Raw genomic sequence first — 13,498 nt, 5'->3', positions numbered from 1 at the left:
TAATGACTTAAATGTTGGGGAGTTTGGTCTGCCACAATTCGTTGTGGCAAATTAAGGTCTTTTCGGCACTTAACAAGCTTGTTTTATAACGGTTTTGTGTGCATTTATCTCATTTTTAGTTTTTATTTCTTTGTATTTAATTTATGCAACATAAGTGTTTTTACACAATTTTGAGTTATGTTATGACCTAATGGGCCACTATGGGCCTAGGGATGATTTAACGGCTCATCTAGTGTGTAGGACACTGTTTTTGGGTTTAGAAGACGAGGGACAACTACAGCATCGCGACACCGGGAAATGGTGTTGTAACACTGAACTTCGAAGCCAAAATACCCAGATTTTGAAGGCAAGACGCGATACTAGTCCTGTGGTTTCACGACATTTAGTGACGAACAGGAAAAATTAATTAGGGGTATTTTAGTCCTCACATTGTATCTTAATTAGAATTTTTGGCTACTTAGCAACCCTAATTAGGTCTTAGCATAAACTTTATAAATAGCAATGTTAAGTCTCATTTGAGGAGGCTTGGTCAAGTGAGTCGTTTTAGTTTTTTTTTTTTTAGGTTTTTAGTTTAGTTTTATCTTCTTTTCAATTAGTCCTTTTTATACTTTTGTTGCTGTTTTAACTTGGATTCTATTTCGATCCAAGGCTTCAATATATTAGTTTTTCATTATTTAGTTTAGTTAATCTCCTGCTTGTTTTATTGGATTATTTTCGATTGTTAAATTGGTTGATTTTTAGTTTAATTAATTTTTAGGATACTTAGATTAATTTATGTTTATTTGATTTTTTGTAATATAATTTTAAATTGGCACTATTTAGATTTATTAGTATAGATAATTAATTTTGGTTTAATTCAACCTCCCCTGAGTACGATCCTCGAAAAACTTTCCAGAGTGTTTCATTGTAACATTCTTCTATACTACAATTTGACCTGTATACTTGCGGACACCTCTATTTAATTATTTATTTATTTTGCTGCAGTATTTCCAGTCCAGAAGTTCGCATTTTTGACAACAGTCACACTCCCCACAGACAAATAAAATATGTGGGTTTTCAGATGTCACCTCTCAACCAAAGCGAAAAGTTGACCTTAAGCTCAAACATCCTAATCAATGTCATCATTCCATCCATATAAGGGAAAATACGTTTGTTCATATGGTAGCTCGAACCATGGACACACGCTCTTAAAACGTGGTACTCACCCTATTTATAACAAATTATCATATTAGTTAAATATGCCAATTAAAAAATAATGACGCGCAAATTTATAAAATACCTGTGAATAACAAGGTGCAATTTTTTTACCAACACATTAATCATCAAGACAGTGTGATTGATTGCTCCAATCAATAAATGCATTTTGATATCTGCACAAACAAAATTGAATAAACATATCACAGCCCATTTTCATATATAATTTTTTTTGTTTTATTTAAATAAAATAGCCAAATAATAATATTAATCACCAACTAAGCAAACAAAAATATTAAAATAAATTACTTTAACCCAAATGTTTGCAACTAAAATTAAAGTGTCTTTATGAAAAAAATATATATATAAACATAACTAATGTAGTAAAATATATATTACAAACAAATAATAATAAAAACCAACAACTCCAACACAAATAATACAAACAAAATTTTACAAACAAAAATATAATATTAAACATTAAATCTAAATATTAAAAATAACATATAAATATATAATATAAAAAAATATTACAAACTAAAAAAAACATACCTTAAAACTATTATGATTTATCCCTAAAAACTCCAAAAACAAACAATTTTTTTTTTACAAACAAAAATATAATCTTAAATATTAAATCTAAACATCAACAATAAATTAAAATATAAAAATATAATATACAAATTATTATTACAAACAATAAAACATACCTTAAAACTATCATAAATTCTCTCTAAAACTCCAACACAAACATTTTTTTCTCCCAAAACACCAACATAAAATAGCCTAAAACAATTTTTTTCACTCTTCTTTACTTACTTCCCATGTTATTTGTGTATGAGGACCAATATTATATAAGAAAATTAAAAAACAAAAAAGAAAAAAAGGCTAGCGTTTAGGGTCAGGAGTAGTGACTGATTGGTCACGTTGGCGGCAAGCGTTAGGATGGTGCCGCCTAATTGTTAGGCAACACTGGCTTAACGCTTGCGCTCGATGTGACCAATCGATCACGGGCTCCGTAACCTGAACAACAACTTTTTTTTTCACTTCTTCAACTTTTTTCTTTTCTGCCATTTTTTTTTAAATACATTTATGCCGCCAATGTGTCCGGTAGCAAAAAAGATATTTTTTGTACCGCATATTTTCGTGCTATATAAACTCATAAATATATGTATTTTTTAAAAATTCATACTAGTGCAGCTAATTTGTCAAGTGACACCAATTAAAAAAAATTCAACAAAATCAATGTCAGATGCTTTGGGGAAATTTAGGGTGGTGCTACCTGACACATTCGCAGCACCCGGAAACACAATAGAAAATAACCAATTTTTGTAATTAATCTAAATTTTATAATTTTTTTTGTTTTTTAATATTATTTTATAAAATAAACGGAATGATCAGCGTTTTTTTTATTTTTTATTTTTTTTGTTAAAAAGTATTTTGGGTTATTAATTTTTAATTGACTTTTATCTTGACAAATAAAAATGGAAAACTTTTAACAAGCCCCAATGTTTGTTAAAAGTTTTTGGTGTGACCCATTATACCATGTGTCACTACAATAGTGGTTCATGTGTCAATTTGAGTCAAAAATTAAAAAGGTTAAGATGAAGTACTAAAGTAACGGACGGAATAAAAGTATAAGAATTATATTGGGCGAACTTGAAAGTGCAGGTATCACATTGATATATTTGTTAAAGTACTTTTTTCCATTATCCCTTTTATTTACGACATGTTATTACAGATCAGTTAAAGAGTTTATTTTTAGTACATGTGGTGCTATATTATTGGTTGTTGATGCAAAATCATGAATTTTTGTTTGAATTTTTAATATTAATATTAAATTGATAGAAAGTATAATTTGTTATTTATCAATAAAAAATTACGTCAATCTTTTGTTTGTTGACCAAATAATGGAGTGATTATAACTTAAATTTGATTTACTGATAGTCACAAAATTTAAAAAAAAAAGTTATGTACAAAATAGAAACATCCTTAAATTTAAGTGACAATATGGATAATTTACCCATATTAAATTTAAGAGTTAATATGAGTATGAAAAATAATTATAGAACATCATCATCATCGTTATTATTATTATTATTATTATTATTATTATTATCTGTCTTCTTCCTAAAATTGATCACTTATTTGTAGTGACACCAGCACTAATAAAAACACCTAAATTTTTGCTCCAAAGCCAAAGCCAAACCTCAATTTTTATTTTTAAAAGTTTAGGAGTACAATATAATTTAAATACATGTTGGAGTAATTATTAGGTGCAAAATTAAGCTATTACAACATAAACGGAAGAAGAATTGGAACAAAGAACCAAATTGTTACCACATAAATAAACTATAAATTGAAATAATCTAGACTAAGAACTACAAATTGAACTAAAATTCACACATGACAACAGTTCATGATAGGACTCGAAGGCCCACGCATTTAATTGCACATGATGAGTCTTGAACCTAGATACTCAAGATGTAAGAACTCTACATTTGTCAACTATGTCAATATCTAATCGGCTTAATTTTTATGGCTGGAAAGAAAAACAAAAGGATAAACTACATCCAAGGTCATTAAACTATTAGTAAATTTACGTTTTGATCGCTCAACTTCAAAAAGTTACAAAATGTCATTAAACTATTTAAAAGTTTTCATAGGTCACTAAACTATGCAAAAGTTTTTATTTAAGTCACCGGGTTGTTAATTTTTCTTTTCTAAAAAAATTCTGCTAGCAAGCTCCAAACGATGATTCTATAATCGATATGGTGGATCAATACCCATTGACGAGTAAAAGAACATACCTTAGATCCAAATTGATCTGACAATCAGTGTTGATGATCGGAGAAATATTTATTTGAATTTTGATTCATAAAGTTAGAATATTTTAAGTTATTTCATAAAAAAATGAACTGTAGAAGAGAATGAAAAGAGAAATTTTGAATTGGTGAAAACAATGCAAACAAAGGTCATACAGTAGTGATTTTAACATCTCCATAACTTAAATGAAAACTTTCAAATAATTCAATAACCATTTTGTAGCATTTTGAAATTAAATGATTAAAACATAATAATTTAATAACATTGAATGCAATTTACCCAAAAATACATATACATGATTACCTAGTGAGAAAAGTAATGATTTTGAGGGTCAGACATCTGTCGGTCCATAGTACCTTTGAGAAAATTTACTGATGAAAACGAATTTTCAACCTCCAAAAACTTTTGAAGAAAATTAACAACTATAGTTCCTTACCCTAAGTATGTGATATTTTAATGAAATATTATTGGATATTTGCAGATTTATAAAGTTATCTCCTCATGCTGATTCCAACTGCAAGCCTTAAATGACAATAAGTTAAAATAATTAATTAATTAATTAATAGCGACAGTACTCTGTTTGAAAAAATAAATTAAATCCTAAGCAAGAATTGCCATTTGCCAGATCTGCTTATTCCCTTATCATTGTTGACAACCCTATTCCCACCTTGAGTAGAGTACAAACATAATAAGAGTTAATTACACAAACATCCCTAAACTATGACCCTCATTCTAAATTAGTCCCTAAACTCTAAGTTATTTTAATTATATTCCCAAACTATTGAGGGTATAGTAATTTGATCCTTATATTATTAAAATTGTTAATTTAACTGTTAAATGACACATTAAATTTTAAATGGCATAATTTAAAATGAAAATTTTAGGAAAAAAACTAATATTATAAAAATAGATGTTTTAAAAAAAATGTATAGTTTTGAGGTTTTCAAAGCTTTTAAAGAAGTTTTATCATTAACTTTTTTGTTCAATTTTACTTTATTTTTAGCTGTTTTTCTTTTTAAAAGTTTTCATTTTAAATTTAGTTACGTAATATTTGACGTATCATTTAACTTTTAAATTAATAAATTTAATAAAAGGACTTGATTGACACAACATTGATAACTTGAGCTATAATTAGAATGTTTTGAAGTTTTGGGACCAATTTAAAATGAGGACAGTCATTTGGGGATGTCTGGTGAAATTAACTCATATAAAAATAATAATTATAATAATAATAAAAGCTACCAGACAGCTGCCATGACCTGCTTAAAACGCCACCGTTTCACCTGCTTCTTTTATTAGGTAAATTTTTGTCAACGGTCCCTCTACTATGTATTTCTAGAAGATTCAGTTCCTCTTATTTCTAATCTCAATTATAAAATCAAATGTTTTTGTGTCTTTATTTATTTTTTAACGTATGGCATACACACTTTGATTTTATTTTATAGTTAAATAATCTCTTTTTCATAAAGTGCAAAAAGTTGGTCCAGTTATATTAAGAAATGTCAATGTATATAAATGATCATGTGAAATTATTTGATACAATTAATGGAAAATTTTGGTCATAGGATTTAAAATAACATTTCGAACAAATTATAGTATAGGACTAAATATACCAAAAATACATAGTACAAGGACTTTTTGTCAGAATTTGACCCTTTTCTTACTTTCTTTTAACGACTCTCCTTCTTCACCTTAAATTATAAAGGCCTGAATGGATCTTGGAGATTTCCCACCACTGGGGAGCCGCCCAATGATACCGTCGGCTGCTCCGCCGTTGCCATAAAATTAGTAAAAGAGTAATGGCGCAACCTTTTAAACTAAAAGTTAACACCCTCCTAAACAAGCTCGGCGATCGAGACACCTTCTCTCTCGCAGCTGCTGAGCTCGACTCCATTGCTAGAAACCTTGATGCCACATCACTTCCGACTTTCATTTCCTGTATTCTTGCGGTCGATTCCTCCGATAAAAGCGGAGTGCGAAAGCAATGCGTGAAGCTCATTTCTGTTTTGGCTGTTAGTTATCCGAATTCTTTCCCTCATTTCCTCCCTAAAATCCTCTCTAGCCTCCTCCGTCGCCTGCGGGACCCCAATTCCGTTGTCCGTTCCGCCTGCGTCGACGCCGTCTCAGCTCTCTCCGTTAACCTCACCAAGTGCAACTTCTCATCTTCGTTTTTGAAGCCTTTGAGCGATGCGCTTTTCACAGAGCAAGAACCGAACGCGCAGATCGGGGCGGCATTGTGTTTGGCGGCGGCGATCGATGGATCACCGGATCCAGATCCAGTTAGGCTGGGGAAGATGTTAACGAAGCTGGAGAAACTCGTGAAAGTTGAAGGTTATAAGGCTAAGGCGGCAGTTTTGGTGGTTATCGGGAGTGTGATCGGATCGGGTGGGGCGTCAAATTTGGGTGATGAGATGATGAAAGCATTGGTGGGGTGCTTGATTGGGGTCTTGAGTAGTCATGATTGGGCAGCGAGAAAGGGAGCGGCAGAGGCGCTTGGGAGGTTAGCGGTGGTTGAGAGAGATTCATTGGCTGAGCTCAAAGCTGGTTGCATGAAAGTCTTCGAGGCTAGAAGATTTGATAAGGTTTTTAACTTAATTTTTATTCAAATTCTGGTGAGATCATTTGTATTTTGGTTTATATTATTATTTTTAATTGCTTCTTTTCTTTTTTGCCATATTTGGATGTGGATCTTATAGGTAAAGGCCGCCAGGGAGGTTATGAGTCAGATGTTGGAGGCGTGGAAGCAGGTTCCGGATGTTTCAGAAGAGGCGTCTCCACCGCCTCGATCACAGGCTTCTTCGAGAGGTATATGGTGATCTGCTTCTGCTTGATGGAAGTTGGATTTCTTGGCTAATCTGTACTAGTTTATCCGGTAGATTTTCTTTTATCCGAATTAGAAATGTCGCATAGGATCAATGCATCTTTGTTGTGAGCTGGTTATTTGGTCATTGCTTATTTTTTAAGTCTTTGCCGAGATTGATATGATCCGTATTGTGTAATACTTTTAACACTTGTGGCGGCATGAATCTGATATGTACACACTTATTTTTACTTACTGGATTTGGTTCTGTTTTAATAACAGAGAATGCAAGTGATGGATGCCGTCCGCCTGGTGCCAAAATTTCATCTAATTCGGATATCGCTGTTAAGAGGCCTACTTCAACAAAAAGGTCAACTTCACCTGATGGTTCCTTTGCAACCCCAGGGAGGAAGAGAAGTCCTTTAAAGGCAACCACTCAAGAAACGAATGGCAAGAAGCCCCTAGACCGGAGGGTTGATATTGCTTCTCCTCTTGCTGCTACTCTGCCAAGGGCTCGTGAGAATGGTTTTCAGGAGAGGAGGAATAATGAGAATGCGAGATCTGCAAAGTCTGAAATAAGGCGGTCCCTTTTCAGTAATAAGAATTCCGATGACAAGACGCACAAAATCAGTGGTTCAAAGTCTGGCTCTCGTGTTGCTCCTTGTCAAGAGGAAATCCCAGAATCCACTGTTATGGTTAGTACTGCCTCTGAAAATCTCAGCTCAAACCACAAGGACTGCGAGGATTTATCTTTGATCCGCACCCAACTGGTTCAGATAGAAAAGCAGCAATCTAGCCTACTAGATCTTCTACAGGTTTGTTTCCAATGCTTGAAAAATAAATTTTCTCTAATTATTGTCTTGTAATTTGAGTGTTCTAGTGATGTATTTCTGAAGATGCTTTTCTCAGTAACATATGGTGCTTAGGCATTGCGTTATTGAAGTAACTGTTAACTCACTGGGCAAATGAATTAAATTTCTGGATTTTGACCAATCTAGTAAGTTCCTGGGTACTTGCTTCATCGGTTTTGCTGAAATCCACCATTCTCTAGACTTCTAGCTCCAACCATTGGTTCCATGTCATTGAGTGATTAAAAGCTTGCAAATATATGTAATTGATTGCACTGGCCGGTAGAATTACTTCGTGTGACTAATAATTTTATTCCAACTACTGGTCAAGCCTCTGTTGTATGTATTCTTACAAATAGGGAATGAATAACCATAATCATTTTATTTATGATTGAAGCCTTAAGGAGGTATAAATGCTCCATCAATTTCTACTGCTACTTCAATTGTACTAATTATCACAACAAGGCTTTATATCTCCTGTTTTCTTATTTCTTCCTTCTTTTGTCTAGAGATTCATATGTAGCTCACAGAATGGGATGAATTCACTGGAGACACGTGTGCATGGTCTAGAATTGGCTTTGGATGAGATCTCGTATGACTTGGCTGTATCAACTGGAAGGATGTCTACTTCCAGCCGGACCACTTGTTGCCTACTACCTGCTGCAGGTTTTCTGAGATCCAAGTTCTGGAGGAAAACAGGGATGAACACAAATGGTACCTCTACGTTTTCTACATCCAGTTGCACCCCATCCGCTGCTGCCACACATTATAGAGCTTATAGAAATTGCAATGAAACATTTGAGAACCATAGGTTACGACTTCAAGGAGGTGGTGGATTTATTACGAATCCATTGGCAGAAATTCAGTGACCACCAGAAGCTGCAGGTATTGGACATTGCATTTTACCTTTTGTCTTTTAGTCCCATTTTCATTTAGACCTGATAAAATGTCAATAGATTCTACCTCTTTTTTCAGTACAACAACTATTTGATATGTTCCTTCAAATTCATGCTTTCAGTTTCAGTTACAGGAGCACCTTCTCTAATTTATTTAGCTACCCAGTAATCAACCTTGTATTCTCATGAGCTTACATTTTTCATGCATCAGGCATCATAGCCCGTCTATGTTTTTTTATCAGTAGTAAGGCATTTGACATATTCTTTTTCTTTCTCGACATTTATGGTTAAGGTTCGATTTTCTCTTTTAACAAGGCTTCTGAGTTGCATTCTAACTGACTCCTTGTAGGCTTGCTGCATGACTGGGACTTGGAAGTCACTCAAATTTCAGTCAATTGTGACAACAAATATGATGATCAACTTATATATATATATGCTCTATTACGAAGTAGTCTATAGCAAATTGCTTACCGGAGTTCTTATGCAGTTCGTTTTAAATTTACCTCACACAATCTACCGTCTTGCGTCCTCCAGAGAGATCACGAGAAACGGTATCATCTATTAATATACTCATTTATAGTTTAGGCCCCCCATTTTACCCCCCCCCTTTTTCTTTTTCTTTTTTTCTAGTTAAGATGTTGAGGCATATGAAGAGTGGAGATAGATGGGCTAAACCACCTGATTTTCTCCAGCCTGTAATAGAGTGTGAAAATGTGTATAGCTTTTCTCTAATGTTTTTTGGAGCACTATTTTTCTTCATATGGTAAATTCTTTCTTTTCTTTACAGATAATCTGAAATTGCAATCATGATAAGTTGACATAGATGATGAGCATCCTTATACAGGGAAAGTTAGTTGTTTAATAATGATGGAGGGGTCTGATTTAAGTTAATGCAAACAAGAAAAATGCTAATTTGACCTAACCCTTTGTCCTACATTACATAAAAAGGTTCCTTATTGCTATTGGTATACTATTATAATGAATTTGCTTGCAGATTTGCGTTGTATAAACCACACCAGAAATAACTTTGTGATGGTGGGCATGATTATTGTATCTTGTTATTTTATTTTTATTGTCTTTTTGCGTGTGTATATGTGTCAAAAACTTGATCATGTGTGATGTATTCATCTTGCTTAAAAGTGTTGTAACGTATTTATTTGATTGTTTTCATGTTTATTAAACATGTCTGGAAAATAAAAGTTTGTAGGGGAAAAGTAATTAATCAAGACCACTTGAATTTGGATTTATGTTAGAGAACAAAATGTTTATAATATGTAGGTATCCCAATGCAAAAAAAGAAAAAGGAAAAAAAGTTAAGGTTGAATATAATTAGCTCTTTGACAAATATAAAAGACATAAATTCACAAATATTTATTTTGGCGAAAATAATTCACAAATATTTATAACAACTTTAATTTTACCTCTATATAAGTGTTTAGCAAGCATCTGTTATTTCTTTTTAAAGTTATGACTAACTATTCAAATCATTTGAATTTACTTTACTTTGTGAATAACAAATTTAGATTTAAGTATCCATGATCCAAATTCGCTTAGCTTTAAAAAATTTATTTTAAATTTTTTTAAAAATGTATTAATTTAGAAATCTCACAAATAATTTAATAAATTAGGATTTGGATACTATTGCTCGAATTTTATGTGAATAGTAAACTAATTTAAATTTTAAGGTGAATTGTATATTTTAAGCCAAATTTTACATGAATTATAAATATCTAACTTGTTATCATTTCTATTTCAATCAAAATTAATGATTACAAATATTAAATCGATTAATTTAATTCAAATTAACTAAACAAATCAAACTCAGTTTAACTAATTAAATAGACTACCCATAATTTTTACGAAATGAGGTTCAAAACGAGTCTCTCAAAATTTCCTCATTTTAACTTTTATCAATCATAGCTTCATTTCCTAAACAATCATCTTCAACAAATAATTTAAGATTAACAACATAAGAAGAACAATGGACAAGACTATTTAGTGATACTTTCATGATCTAGGGATTGTTATGAATAGCGGTGCAGGGACTTGAAATCTTGCCGACAGGGGCAAATGCAGTGAAAGGGCTCAATGTCTCCTCTGCCGACAATTATGACATGCCTGAAATGCATGCCAAATGCAATGTGCCAAATTTTCTTTAATCAACTTTGTTTTATATTCAACAAAAACATTTTGAAAGCTTTTTTCTTCAAAAATTCATCTCCAATGCAATTCTAATATTAATCTAATTATGAATATTAATTACTTGTATTAACATGTAATTGACGTATATTTGCAAGTATTATATGTTCCATTAAGGAACTTAAAAATTAAAAGCAATATGTTCACCCATATTGGATTAACTACTTTAATATACCTACTATTAAACATGTATAACATCATGTGCTGGAAGTATTATTTCTCGAAATGAAAATTAAGTTATTGCATACCTAATAATAAATAAATAAAACTTGTAGTGCCTCTCACCCCGGGAATCTCAACTTAATATAACATTAATGTGATTGTGGGGTAGTTTGTATTGTGATTCCAAGGATGCAAGGACGCCAATTTTGGCGAAAGATTTTGTTTTTAATCCATATACTTTTCCTATGTTATAAATTTAATCTTTATATTTTGATTTCATCAATTTTAATTTTATATTTTTAAATTGGTTAAGTTGGATGTTTACAAATATTCAATCTGTTTGTTTAAATTTTACTATATAATAGTCCCGTACTATGAGTAAAATTGTTAATTTAGTCTATATTTTCAAATTGAATCGTTTTTAGTTATTATACTTTTTAAATTTTAAAATTTTAATATTAAATCAAATAACAATAATTAAATCTATTAAGTGTTTTTTTAACAATATGTGAAAATAACAAACTAGCATGGTATACACATAATGATATGTTTGAAACATTCATATTTTAGAAACAACAAAATTTAATTAATTTAACTACATTTAATAATAATTAAAATTTCAAAATTCAAAACTTAATGAATTTAATAACTACATTTAATCAAGATTAAAAATTTTAAATTAAAAAATCATAATAATTAAAAATATCAAATTAAAATATAATGTTTATCTCCTCGACTTATAAAAATTAATAGTAGAATTTAAAAAATTATATATAGCAAAATTTCGGCTAAAATACAGACTATTCAAATCATCAAATTATTTGCTTGATTTATATTCGATTGAGTTTGAAAAAAATATTCTCAATTAAATCTCATATAAACTTCCAAAATTAAATAAAATAGAATAAAATAAAATAAAAACTATCTCATCCCATCTATGACCATGTATGTGGTGTTTTCATGACAACATCATATCAGTACTTATGAAATTTGAATCTGCTAACACATTGCAATCAATCATTTATTATACATGGAAAACTTTCTCTTATTTCCTTATTCAATTTTCATCCCCTTTTTCTTAATTTTAACCATTTGTTGATGTTTGAAGTTGATGGGGAACTCTTTAAGGGGAGATTATCACTGGATCTGAAAAAAGAAATTTAAAAGAAAGTTTTATAAACATTTACTTGCTTGGATCATCTATGATTTTATATATAATTGCATAGTTGAAAGCTTTATCGAATAAATGTTAGTAAAAGTATTATGGAAGATTTTATAATAAGAGTTAGATTATATTTTGTCTCATTTACTAAAAAAAAATTAAACTAATCCTTATACTTTAGATTAGAGAGCAAAATAGACTTTTTGGTAAAAAATTTATCTATATTTACTATTAAAAATTGGTTCCTATATGTCAACATGGTGTATACATGGCACGCCACGTATCACTGCCTATTATTTTATCAAGCACATCAATTTTTAACAGTATAAATAAATAAATTTTAATAGAAAAGACTAATTTACTTTTTAATATAATATATAGGAACTAATTTATCTATTTCTTAATAAAAAATATAAAATAAAATTCAACTTCTAATACAAGCAATTCAATTACAGTTTTACCTCTAAATGCTTCATATGATTGGATTTCGTGACGTGTTTGGATATTCAAATTATTGAAAATTCACCAACTCCTTTGAAAGAAAGATTTGGTGATCTGCTCACGGGGGTTAGCATTAAAGTGAAATTAGGAGTGATTTTCAAGAAACAATTGTATTAAATATAGAAGGTTGAAATCAAAGACAAATATTCCTCTAAAGACAAAAATCATGGGTTAATGCTTGTTTTTACTCTCTCATGTTAGCAAAGATTTGTTTTCAATCTTAATTATCCCATAAAGAATTAATATTTTTTAGTTCCTAATAAAAAACATAAAAGTTATTTTGCTATTTTTTATTTGGTAGGAAAATGTTCTATTCCTACTTTAAAAAAAAATTGCTATATGTGAAAAAACTTAAAAACTTACTTGATTTAATTTAAGATACTCAATTATAAGCATATTTTTATTTTGGTCACTGGATTATAAAAACTTTCAATTTAATCATTAATATTATCATTCAGTTCTGCTTTAATTACCCTCTGTTAAAGCATGAACAAAAATTGTAACGGACTGAAAATTAGTGGTGTCAAAAAATTTGATTTTGGGACTCCGTTTCAATAAACCGAGTTTGGAAATATTCGTATTAAATATTTATGGAGTTATTTTAGAAGTGAATTAGATTTTAGATAGGTAATGTTGTCGAATTAGTAATTAAATAAGGTACAAGGACTAAATTGTAATAGTAGTGAAATTTCAATTGTTATGGAATTTATGACTAGAAACAAAAGACAAGGATTTATTTGGAAAATAGAACATGAGCAAGATAATGATAGTCGATGAAGACTAATGATACGAAATTTAAAAACGGTAAAAGGGTAATTTAATAAATAAGTATGAAATGTAAAAATAATAGTATTAATAAAACAAAAGTTGGTGGATGGAAACAAAATATTCATCTTTTCATCCATTCAAA

General features: G+C 30.4%; 1 protein-coding gene across 2 annotated transcripts; it reads left to right on the top strand.

The window, feature by feature from the left end:
- The first annotated feature begins 5,714 nt into the window (after positions 1–5,714).
- On the top strand, positions 5,715–9,355 carry LOC107887293 (TORTIFOLIA1-like protein 3). Of its 2 annotated transcripts, XR_001681107.2 has the most exons (6): positions 5,721–6,602; positions 6,717–6,825; positions 7,103–7,635; positions 8,178–8,553; positions 8,687–8,808; positions 8,914–9,355. XR_001681107.2 is itself a non-coding variant. In XM_016811483.2 (5 exons), exons 1-4 carry the CDS (start codon positions 5,820–5,822, stop codon positions 8,535–8,537), a joined length of 1,785 nt encoding a protein of 594 aa, XP_016666972.1. In that variant the 5' UTR covers positions 5,715–5,819; the 3' UTR covers positions 8,538–8,553; positions 8,914–9,355. The 2 variants fall into 2 exon arrangements, 1 of the variants encoding a protein (XP_016666972.1); XM_016811483.2 differs by lacking the exon at positions 8,687–8,808 and having other exon boundaries at positions 5,715–6,602.
- The last annotated feature ends 4,143 nt before the right edge of the window (positions 9,356–13,498 follow it).

The sequence above is a fragment of the Gossypium hirsutum genome, chromosome A03, assembly GCF_007990345.1.
Source record: "Gossypium hirsutum isolate 1008001.06 chromosome A03, Gossypium_hirsutum_v2.1, whole genome shotgun sequence".
Classification (NCBI taxonomy): domain Eukaryota; kingdom Viridiplantae; phylum Streptophyta; class Magnoliopsida; order Malvales; family Malvaceae; genus Gossypium; species Gossypium hirsutum.
Note: the sequence above shows the minus strand (reverse complement) of the source record. Positions and strands in the feature narration are given on the sequence as shown.